The sequence below is a fragment of the Zosterops lateralis genome, assembly GCF_965231275.1.
Source record: "Zosterops lateralis genome assembly, chromosome: 2".
Taxonomy (NCBI): Eukaryota; Metazoa; Chordata; class Aves; order Passeriformes; family Zosteropidae; genus Zosterops; species Zosterops lateralis.
In genome coordinates, this window is record NC_139763.1 from 88,383,535 (window position 1) to 88,395,565 (window position 12,031).

The window sequence follows — 12,031 nt, forward strand, 5'->3', positions numbered from 1 at the left end:
AATGAATCCTTTATGATCTTTTCTTTCAGCGAGACTGATGTGAAGCAACTTTGGCTGCAGCTAAGAAAAGAAGAACCTCATTTACTTTCCAATTTTGAAGAGTTCCTGGTCAGAATTTTTTCCCAGCTCCAAGAAGCAGATAATGAGAAGAATGAGTTGGAATGTGCTCTAAAAAAGTTAGTATTTCTCTTTGTTAGACTGCTTGTGTAGTTTTACAACTATTTTACCTGCTATTTGAACTTCTGAAATAAACAAGGTATTTCAGTGGAGAATTGAGGACAAGACTTCACATAATGTAAAATTTCCCATAATGTAAAATTTTATCAGGCGTTGCAACTACTGGTAAAACTATTCATACAGCAGAACTGAATTAAATTAGCTTTTCTCTTCTGCTTAAGATTTTATTGACTGAAATTCTTTTGCAGATATCTGTTATTGCATTGAAGTTTTAAGACAATATTGAGTGATCTCAATCTAGTTAATCAGTTTGATTCCAGAGGAAAGTCATATTTAACAGTAAATCTGGTAAATTGTCTGTGTGCTTTGCAAGCATTGCGTGCAGAAAAGCTCTAAACCTGGATTAACTGGCCAGAGACATAAGAGGTTTAAGATGTTAGAGCAGCACAAAGCACTGATACTAGTGAAAATGTAAGCTAACAATTATATATAAAGCGAACCTATGAAATTTAGTAAATAACATATGTTTTATATATAAAACATATAAAATGTAAATATAGGAAAGTACATAAAATGAACATACAAAAATATGTATAAGAATTAAAAATTAATAGATCATTCTTTTACATGTAGTTATCTAGAGGGAGAAAAGTTATGATGTTAAATCTTAAGAGAATGCAAAATTATGGGCATACTTGAAGTCCCACTGTATTTTTATTTTAAAGTGTCACTTCTGAATTTCAGATTCTTACAGACTGAGCAATAAAGGCAAATATATTGTTGAAAATTTACTTCATTTGTTCAGCACTCTTGACTATTCTGAGAATGTGACAAGGCTTAGGAAGAAGGAAAAAACCTAAAAATGTATGATTACTAAAGACAATTGGTTTATATTGGTAACAGCATTTTCAGCTAAGTCTCTGTGTGTGGTTTTAGCCTTCAGACAGCTGGAAACAACATACAGAGAGTTTTGCTATCTGTTTTAGACTAGAGATTGTTAACTACCATGTGTGGTGAGGGCTTTGTTCTGTGGGCTTTTTATGTGAGTGTTTTTTTGGGAACTGAATGAATAAATATGTCTGTTTATTAGCTCTGATCAATGCAGAGGTGTACATAGAGTACATTAGCATTATCTTTTCTGGCTGATGTGAAACTTCTACCTTGAAAGTGCTGTGTATTTTTATGCCTTTGTAGTAAAAACATGTTTTAGCTAATTCCTTCTTTTTGTTGCTCCTGATAATGCCATTGATTTCAGCACGTTGATTGTTTTGTTTGTAGTCAGTTGCTGGAAGGAATCAGAGTAGTAATGTTGTCTTTGGTAGTAACAGTGGGGCTGAATAACCTGTTTCTTTTAAGCTATGTACAAATAACAGCAAAGCTCAACCCAGCACCGTATAGGGGAGAAGATTAATTTTTTTTAATACCCACATACTTACTAGCACTAATATGCATGTATCTGCAGAGACTTGCCAGGATTTACTGTGGGGTCACAGAAGAGAAGGGATGCTGGGTTTTGAGGTCTAACAACATCTAGTGGGTTGTTCTTGATTGGTGACAATAATACTCTTTGGAAATTGAATATGAATTTGATCTTTCATCTTTCCTTCCTGACTCACCTCTGTGAGTCATTAGGCAATAAGGCAGTCTACTCTCAGCCTTTTGTCTCCTTTCCTGAGTGTAGGCTGTGCTTTTGTCCTCAATTGTTCCTTTTTCTTCTATCCTGGATGCCCTGAGAAGATCCATGTGCATGCTGGGATCTCTATGCCGTAGAAGTCTGTGCCCTTCTCCCGTGATGTTCTTCTCTGCCTTTTTTTTTTGTCTTGTCTTCTGGACTTTTCACGCATGCACATTTTCATTCTTGGGCCCGAGTCCCGTGATCTAAGAGACCCAGGATCTTCCTCGTGTTCTGGTTCAATAGGTCCAGTGGGTTGCTGCTGTTCCTGTTTGTAGGTCCAGGCAGCAGTGAGGCTGAACATATATTCTCAGTACACAAACATGCAAATACAGCACACATGGGGGACTGTGCACGTTAATACTGATGTAACTAGAGAGCAAAACAAACTCAAAAAAAAAAGGATTTTAAATCTAAACCAAATGCGATTTTGAGGGTACAATGCTTATTTACCTGGGTAGGTTAGTTCTTCTAGATTTTTGGTATTTGTGTTTCATTTTGAGTGCTAGTTTAAAATTTGTTTGCTTCTTAAACATAGCAGTAGTGTTTTGTTGTTTTTTTTTTTTTTAATAATAAGGTGATGTGTTGAGCACACAGAAAAAGCAGAGATGAACATTAGGAGGAGAAAATAAAATCATGCTTATGTGATGGGCAATTACAATTCCAGAGAAAGCCCATGGGGGCATTGTGGAGAGCTTCCCAAAATCAGCCAAAAGAGCCCAGTAAACTGCAGGGTTTTACCAGGGAGGGAGGGTACTGAGCACATGGCAAAGCATGTTTTTGCTATTACATTGACTCTTAGTGCACCCATTTATCCTGAGTGCATTGTGGGAAGTTCTGGTCTCTGCAACACAGGAAGAATGTAGTGGGATAAAGAAAAGTGCAGGGAATGGCAACTCAGTGGTTAAAGGAATAGAACAGCTATTCTGAGAGAGCTATATTTAAAAGGTCATATCTCTTGAATGAGGAGGCGAAGGCTGGAGTGGAATATGACAGACCTTGTTATTCTTCAAATCCCTGGCAGTAGAACCAAGGGGCTTTTAATAAGACTGATAGGAAGTAAAAAAAAAAAAAGCCTAAAAGAGATGAGAAAGACCTTTTTCTTCTAATAGCAGATAAAATCTTCAACTGCCATTAGCTCTGTCTACTGCTGTGCTTTGCATTTGAAGGACAAACCTAATAAAAATGTAGACTGTGTTTCAAACGAATTCTAAATAGGCAAGATAAAGGAAAGGGTAAAGGGGAAGGGAAGAAAGAATTGACTTCTCACTGGGCTTAGCTTGGGATAGTGTCAGAAACCATCTTTGCAGAAGAAGAGGAGAATCAGCATCTCAGGAGATTAGTTCATACTGTGCACAAATCGCTGTATGTTTTTAAGGAGAAAGAACTATTATGACAAACTGCACGGACAGCAGTTGTGAATCAAAACAATTCACATTGCAGCTACAGGAATGGGCAGAAATTAAACCCTTCCAAGTGTGTTGATCCTAAATTTGCCATCTGAACTTAATGAACTCATGTTACATTTAATCTGCTTTCATTTTCATCTGTTTATTTCACAATGTTACTGAAAAAAAGAGACTACATTATTAAATATGGCTGAAATTATGAAATTATGTGTTAAGTAAAGCATGAAGGGGTAGTCTAAAGGAATAAAAAAATCATGTTGCATTTTCTACATAACAGTGATATATCCTTATCTATTCAGTTTTTTTTCTCCTGAATGTATGTGGGGAATATTTGCCAGCTAATAATATATTGGATTATTTTTTCTTCTGCTTGTTAGTTATTTTACTTATAATTGTTAGACTTTTGATCATGAGGGGATATTATTTTCCCCTTCTGTTTAATTTCATCGGAGATAAGAAAGAAATCCATGAATGAAATGCTTGGAGAGTATTCAGCCTGCAGAATGGCATGTGCTTATGTGCTAGACCAGCTGAAAAGATGTTTACATTCAATAGTGCCTTCAGGATGTAGTCTTCATGGTGCTACCACATCCTTTGCTTCCAAAGAGAAGAGGATAGAAATATAAGAAATATAATTTCTTTCCACATAAGAGCAAAGAAATACCTAAATCAGCAAGCTAAAACACAGGACTGAAGTGATTTTCTCTGTCACACAGAAGCCCAGAAAATCTTTATGATTCCCATGGAAACACTGACTGCTGTGCAATGTGTTCTGCCTCTGCAAAGTTACAGGGCTTTTCACTAGTCAGTCTAGCACTGGTCAGAGTGACATTATACTGCAATTATACAGTAGGTGTTTGATTTTAGCATCTCTGCAATGCCTTTTTCTAAGTAGCTGTTATTTCTCTATGAAATTTGTTTAATTTGATTCCACTGACGAGTGCTAATTTAAGAAATTAGCATTTTTTTTAGTTTCAAGAAAATAATTTGAGATCAGAACACGACCCATCTTTACAGTAGTAAAGATACAGTAGTAAGGCAGCAAAAAGGGCTTCTGGATTTTCTGGCACTCTTTATTTGAAAGGTTGCAATCACATGGCCGAGGCCCTTTTGGGGTCTGGTTTTCTCACCTAGTCAGAGTTTACAGAAGTCGAAGTGACAGCCATTGTTTTCCTCCAATTCTTGTAGCTTGACAGTTGTTTATTGCTTCTGTAAATCCTGAGAAAATGTCTCAGATATTTTTACCTGTGACCAAAAAAGCAAGCTGACAGTGTCAGGTGGTCTGCTGTAGAAAGGGAGAAAGACAGACTTGCTTCTGGTTTTATTCACTCTTCTTAGATTAGGTAAAGTTTTTGAATTTTCTTTAAAATTGGCTTTGTTTTAAATGAGAAGAGAACCAGGCCTTCAATAAGGGAAAACATAGAATATGTACAGCATTAGGTTTAAAAAAAAAAAAAAAAGCAGATACAAAATAAATGTTGGGTTTTTTCCTACTCCGTGTTCCTTGTTTTGCTCTTTCTGATGTGAGTGCTCTCGAAGATTCTGTGTTTTATTTGTAACAGATGCATTATGCAGATTGCTTAAGGAACAACTATGGCAGGAAGAATATGGGGGAATATACAGTACTGTCAGATAAAGGGCCTAACAATCTCTAACAAAATATTTTCTAGGATGTCCCCTGAGTTTGTTACAAAGAGGTCTTTTTTTCAGTGTCTGGATTAATGAGCATAGAATAGAATAGTAGCAGAACAAAGCAGGTATCTAGTTCCCTGTCAACAGTTGATTTTTTTTCTGTCCAAGCTAAAGCATTTGCTCCATGTAATCCTTCATGGATCAAACTGCAGTGATACTAATTGCAATATTCTACTGGAAAGAAGTGAACTTTGTAGGTTCTTTTTCTTTCTTACAGTGGCATACATTTCTGCAAAGTATATTTATTTCTGTTCCTCCTCTGGGCTTTTCAAACTTGTTTCAGCAGAGCAGTTAGAGAGGCAGTAAGGCTGCTTTCAAGAATTCCATTTTAGCTAATGTGTCTTAGATAAAAGTACCTCATTCAGTACCGTTGAATGGGCAAAAGTGCAGACCAAGAGTAAAAAAAAGGAAGTTGCTGTGAAAATAGTTTTAACTGTCAAATTTAGGCTCTGATATCTTGGTATTGTCATTAGGAAACTCTCTTCCTTATACCTAAGATCTAGCAGTCATTAAAATTGCATAATGACCAGCTGCTTTATATGGAAACATCAGCTTTATGTTAGCTTTTGAGCTATTAAAGCTTTACTTCCATGAGAAAAATAATAATAAAAAAATAATCTGTGAGCTTTGCTGCACAAAAATTTCTATTTCCTTGACACCAGAACATTCTTTGGAGTCTTGTGTTAAGGCAGGCATGTGGAGCTTAGCTGGTAATGTGGACCATGACTTGAAGTAATGCTACAAAGACCTACTCAGTGTATTTTTATCTCTTATTAGGAAAATTGCTGCTTATGATGAAGAAATTCAACATCTCTATGAGGAAATGGAACAGCAAATCAAAAAGGAGAAAGAGCAATTTCTCTTGAAAGTGAGTGTCTCTGTTATAGTGGCCATGGATTCTGCTCCCCCTTTCGGTGGTTTTAAACTCATTCTGGGTAAAATTAAAGCCCACAAAATGTATTTCACAACAGAGGAAGGAAAACCATCTTTTATCTTGCAGCTATTTTTGTGCTGCAGCCTCAAACTTTTAGTCTTTGCAGCTTCAAGTTGGATGAAGGAGCTGTGATGTCCTGTGCTCAGTGGCTGGCATACAACACAGCACACAAAACACACATTGTTTTGAAAGTCAGTTAAACTACAAACACTGAATTATTGGTGCTACTCTAGGTCCAACTTCTAGTCAGTCAGGAAAAACTCTGTGAGGTTGTTCAGAGCAGCACCAATCCTGTTGACTTCTGCAGTCTCTGCTTTTTGGAAGGGGATAACAAGAAGGGATGACTCTAGTGATGGTAATTTGTGGAACAACCACAGGTTATTTGCAAAATAAACACGGGGCAGAATCTTTTGTCACTGCCATGGTACTTCCAGAACACCTGAAGATGAATTCCCTTTTCTTGAGAAGTTGTCTTTAAATGTCCTCTACTGTGTCCCTAGTCTTTGGATTTTTCTGTCCTGCTTTTTCTTGTAAATCGAGGTAATTAACCAGAACTTCCAGCACACTCTAGGAAAGAATCATCTTAAAATCATGTAGGTGGGAAGGTGACTTCCTAACCTAGATCAGGATGCTCAGGAACCTGGCCAATTAAGTTCTGAGTATTAAAATATTGGAGGTTCCACAGCTGCTCTGGGTGGCCTGGGGCAGTCAACCACAAGCCACTTGGTTCATCCCTTTTTTGTTGTCTTGGCATCAGTCATATAAATGAAACAAACACAGGGTTTCAGCAATATGTGATACAAATAGTCGCCGAATTAGTGGTTATTGCCTCCATTCTCAATCAAGTATATATAAATATATCTAGACAATATAATAAAGTATATTGAAAATGTCCTTTTGTGATGCAAATATATCAAGTATTTTTAGTTTCCTGCCAACCAAAATAAAAAAGAGAGAGGAAAAAAAAAGCCTTTATCAGCTGTCTAAGGAATCATTCTTTTCACTTGCCTTACAGGGTAGTGAACTTGACTCAAATTTTCAAGTTTTTTTTCCACTCCAAGCTGAGAGCAGTTTTTAGTGGTGGATGAGATGAAACCTTTGAACAAAGTTTGTATGTCAGCTGAAGGATAAAAAGTATTTGCAACTTTGCCTTACAGCAGTTTTGTGGGAAAAATAGTTTATGTGCTCTTAATAGCCAATAACTGAAGTAGTAGTACTGAAAAACCCCAAACAACAAAGACTTTTCCATAAGCAATGATTGTTGGATCTCCTAATTAGTTGTATGTTTGAGGTTAAGCCATTTCTTTCAGGCTTTTTCATGAAAGCTTCCCACTCAAGCTATTTACAGTTTAGTCAGCAGTCACACTAAGGGCTGCCAGACACTCATGAAGTATTGTTTCTTTGCATGACTAATTTGAGATCTGGGGAGATCTGACTGTTAAATTCGTTCTCTAATGCAAAGTCTTACAAAGACTTTACAGCCTAGAGAGATGCATTGATGCCATATAAAGGGGAAATTATTGTAGCTTGAATGAAGAGCAACTCTTGAAGAATACATTTAAAGAAATTGGTAAGATGCAAATAAGTACAAATTGTAGCTATTTACAATACTTAATACCCTGCTGACTGAATGTTACACAAAAGGGGCAGTTAGTCTGTTTTTTCACTTGCATATGTATTCTTCCCCAGAAAGAGCCACTTATCATGCATTTGATTACCCCATTACATGTACTGCTTAAGCGAAAACACTTGTAAGAACTACTGCTGTCTTGAGGGAATTTTTATTTTTGTTTAGAGGCATTTAACTAGGGATCTTAGAGAGTTGAAGCCTGTTTTTGGAGAAACAGGACAGATTCTCAGTGGATACAAACTGCTGGAACCTGATTTTACTCAGGAGAGGGCCGACAATTTTTCTCAGCTGAGGAGTGTCAGAAGGAGTATCCCAAATGTGACTGGAAGTTCCCAGTGACTGCAGGATACTTGGATAGTGGACAGGTTAATATAATTGCCAAGTGAAAGGCAGAGCTTGAAGCCCCAGTTGCTTGTTTATAGCAGTGGAATATCTGTGAAGAATTGTTGTTAGTGACGGATTTGAAGTGTAACAGTTGTTGTTCCTTTCACATCGACCTGAGCTGCTGTGGCTGGAAAGGAGAGGATGTGTTCTGCCTGCATTGATTTAGACTGGCTGAGCTTCTCAGCCTCCTGCCTGAGATGTCTGCCTCCACTTGCTAGGTTCCATACCTACTCATGTGCAATCAGCACATTCCGTAGCAACCACAGTCATGGAAGCTGCTGGACTATAGCAGTCTGGAGGTTCATGAGTGATACCATCCCTAAACTGAGTGCTACCCGTGTCTTGTTATATTCACTGTGGAAAGCTTCATCCCTGATTCCTTATTTCTCCTTCTGTGATGCAATTGCGCTGTTAATCCATTTCCTCTTGGAATTTTGCAGGACACAGAGAGGTTTCGGTCTCACAGTCAAGAGCTGGAGCGCAAGCTGCTCTCAAAAGAACAAGAACTGGAACAGTTGGTTCAAAAACAGAAAAGGGTATTGACTGATATCCTTTGGAGTTAAAAAACAGCTCTTATTTGCTCATATGATTTTCTTTAGGTACTATTTTAGGTCCCAAAACTGCAAGTTGGTGTGATGTTGTTCTGCCAAATTGACCTTCTGTTGTTTTTCTGTCTCATGTTTAGTAAAAATGTTAACCTCTATTCCTAAAGTAATTTTCCTTTTATGTGGTAAAATGGAAAAAAAAAAAAATAATGCTTTGGACATTCTCCCCAGGTACTAGGTTAGTTTTTATGAAAATATAGCATAATTCCACTGCCTTCGGTGTTCTAGGAACTGGCTTAACACACAGCTTAAGAGCAGAGAACAATGATTTGGCTCTTCTAGTGCACACTCTGCTCAAAGCCTGTACCAACCACTCATTTACTTGTTTTGGACTGATTCAGCACTATGAACTTGAAATGCTCCCTCCTGAACAACTTGCTCCTGATATATCTCTGTGATAACAGTTTTATAGCAGTGCACATTCCCCTTGCATTGGTAACAGCTTGTCAAGTTCCCATATTAAAACCTGATGTGTTTTACTTCTAAAATGCATAGCCTGCTTGAGGGAGCAGAGAACTTGCTGTAAAATGGCTCCAAGGTCATTGCAGGAAAGATTAGCAGTAGGGAAAGGAGGTAGCACTGGAATTTAAAGGGCTGAAATGGAATGCTGTAAATGCAATTTCCTCTGTAGAATATGAATATGTGGACAAAAAGAAGAAAGTTTTTCACAATGAGAACCATCAGCCGTTGCAACAAACTTCCTGAGGAAGTGGTGGATGCCCCAACATTGGACACTGAAGATTTAGCTGGGCAGGGTGCTGGGTCATCTTGGCTAAACTTGTTTTTTGCCAAAAAAGGTTGGAACAGATGAACCTTGAGTTCCTCTTCCCATCTGGTACTCTGCGATTCTGTGAAGTTTAGTTGATGAGGATTAAGACCTGAAATAAAAGTCTATTCCATAGCTGAAATCAACTGCCTGATTTCATAAAACCCTTTTGGTTTTATGCAGGCTCTTTACCACATTGCAGCACTATAGTGGAATAATCTATGCTTTGAAGATATCTGTGGGGGCACACAGATCAGGCATTTCTTGTCTGAAACTAACTGCAAAAGTATAAGAAATTACTTATTCTAATTTTGTAATGATTAAATTTAATATTTTCCTTTGTTTGTTTTTGCTTTAAAGCTCTGTTTAAAACTTGGTTGTCAACCAGTAATTCTGTAAAATAAACTCCTCTTGTGTTTCTTTCAAGTATTTGCTTTATAAATTTGGTATAAAACCCACAGAAGCTATTCAAAGGCTTTCACTCAATTTTAAGCCTGGTATAATCAATCACTATGGGCAACAATACCAGGAAGTCTTATCTCATGATTGTTGTCTACATTGCCATTGTCTACTGTTGCCTATCTCGGAGAACATAAAACAATGTCTGTGCTATTTTATGAGTATTATTTTTTTATCTGATTTTATGTTTTCCATTTCTATTCACTACACTGCTTATTATTAATAGTATTACAATTTGGGTTTTTTAAATTTGTAATTTATAATATTTATCATTTTCCCTCTCCATTATGAATTTGCATAATTTGCATAATCACAACAAGGGTGCTTTTGAAAGACAGGATGTTCATACACTACAAAGATTAAACTCTTTATGGTGTATGAAGATCCCATTTTGATTTTATGGAAAGGAAGCTGTGTTGGGCAAATGGAATTCACTATTTCTAACTATGAGATGAGTGACATAGTTTCATTCAGATGATTGATGGCAACTGAAACTTCTGTCACTCAACCAGCTGATTGGCCCATTGTTAATCTGATATGCAGTATTTGGTGGGGTTTTTTTCTGGTATACCAACCTAGCCTATTTATGTGAGTGCTTTACTCAGTGTAGTTTAAGGCACTGTTTTCTACATATATTTTTCTGATTTTGAATGATCTTCTCTGAAAGTGACTCTTTACTCAGATCTGTTTTTATAATACTATCTCTCCACTCATTTTCTGGTATTGTTTTTCATTCACTGAGGTACCCATATGTGGTGTCTAATGTTTTCCTTATCCAGAGATCTCTTTAACTTTTGTCTCCTCCTCTGGCACAGAAGTATACTTTGATAATTAAATCTCTTCTTGCAGACAGTAAAGGTAGCTTGATTTAACTACGACTTCTATGCTTGGTTGTATGAGAGGATCTCTTGGGAGCAACACAAATGGTTTTTTCCAAACTTCATTACTAAGTGTTTATTTATTTATTTATTTATTTTATTTATTTATTTATTTATTTATTTATTTAATTTAAAATACAGTGTAATTATTTCTGTGCTGGAAATCATTAAAAAAAAGTGAAAAGGAGCTTTCAAACCAGATGAGCTCAGAGTTGTTTCCTCTGACATAGCCAGAGGGATTCTCCCTTATGAGGGTTGTCTGGTTGGCATTGTTCCTCAAGGGATGTGAGTTGGAACATCTCAGGAGGAGGCACTGAGGACAGAGGATATGCAGCACAACCTCTAGGGCACAGACTGTCCTGTGAGAGGAAGAAAGTAGGTGTGGACCAGGTGAAATATAGGGGAGTTACAGGACTTTTCACATGAAATGCTGGGTTCTGTGCTGATGGCAGCTGCTAAAGAGTGTGATCCTAGAATTGGGAATGAGATCCATGAAAACATGGATCAGTAGGACTCAAGTGCTTATAGCTGCCTTATGGCGCTGTATAAATGTTTCATCTTTCACATGCTACTGAAATAAATAAGAGAAAAAATGTAAAAACTACAGAAAGGACAAGGCTGAGCTAAGAACAAGGGATTGCATGGAGAGTGCTCAATGTGTGTGTCTTTTGGGGACACCAATAAATCTCTTCAGCAAAAGCTCATTTGCATTGGATAATCCCAGTTGTTTATTCAATGTTAACTTGGTTTTCGTCTCTTCTTTATCCAAAAAAAGAGAATATGCACCATCAACTACAGTGTCTGTGCTTGACCTGTAGAAATGGGTTAATTCTCTCTGCTACTTAGATTTTCTTAAACAGGTCTACGGGCCATGAGTCTTTTCCCCATTAGTTTCCATCTACCAGATAAACATAGGAGCCAATTTGCAGCTCCAATAAACAGCCAGAAGCTACAGGATCTATGCCATTCTATTACCAGCTGAGCATTCACCTGATGAGTTATTTTCTCTGTACTGGGAGCTGTTTAGATGAGTTCTTTAAAGGTAGTGTTTTGCATTTCTCAAAGGATTGTATGAGTTCAGTGGAAGAAGGGAGGTTTCTATTGCTGAGAAACAGTCCTTTCTCCTCTTGTTGATAATTATATTATCATTTTTCTGACAAGAGTGAGCACCAGGATTTAAAACAAGTATTTCTAACATCAGTATAGATGATTCTGGGAGATGATGTTGGCTACCACTGCAGTTACATTTCCAGAACAGTCTCTGTGTAAGTTTTCAGATGGCCATACTATTCTCTAAGTAGGGTTTCTGTCTGCAGTTTGTTCCTTCTAAGATTTTTGAAAGTTCATCTTTGTGTGATCGCTTTTTGCTTCTTCCAAAGCCACTCCTCTGGATGACTCTTGTCTTAAGCACCTGAACCAGCTTTT

The 12,031-nt window shown here is 37.2% G+C and overlaps 1 protein-coding gene across 4 annotated transcripts in view; it reads left to right on the forward strand.

The window, feature by feature from the left end:
• Positions 1-12,031, forward strand: part of CRACR2A (calcium release activated channel regulator 2A) — a 56,772-nt gene that overhangs the window by 22,002 nt on the left and 22,739 nt on the right. For all 4 annotated transcript variants that reach the window (XM_083882395.1, XM_083882394.1, XM_083882393.1 and 1 more), the window contains 3 exons: positions 30-176; positions 5,728-5,818; positions 8,339-8,434. In XM_083882395.1, the coding sequence (XP_083738521.1) occupies positions 30-176; positions 5,728-5,818; positions 8,339-8,434 (334 nt within the window). The remainder of the gene's footprint in view (positions 1-29; positions 177-5,727; positions 5,819-8,338; positions 8,435-12,031) is intronic.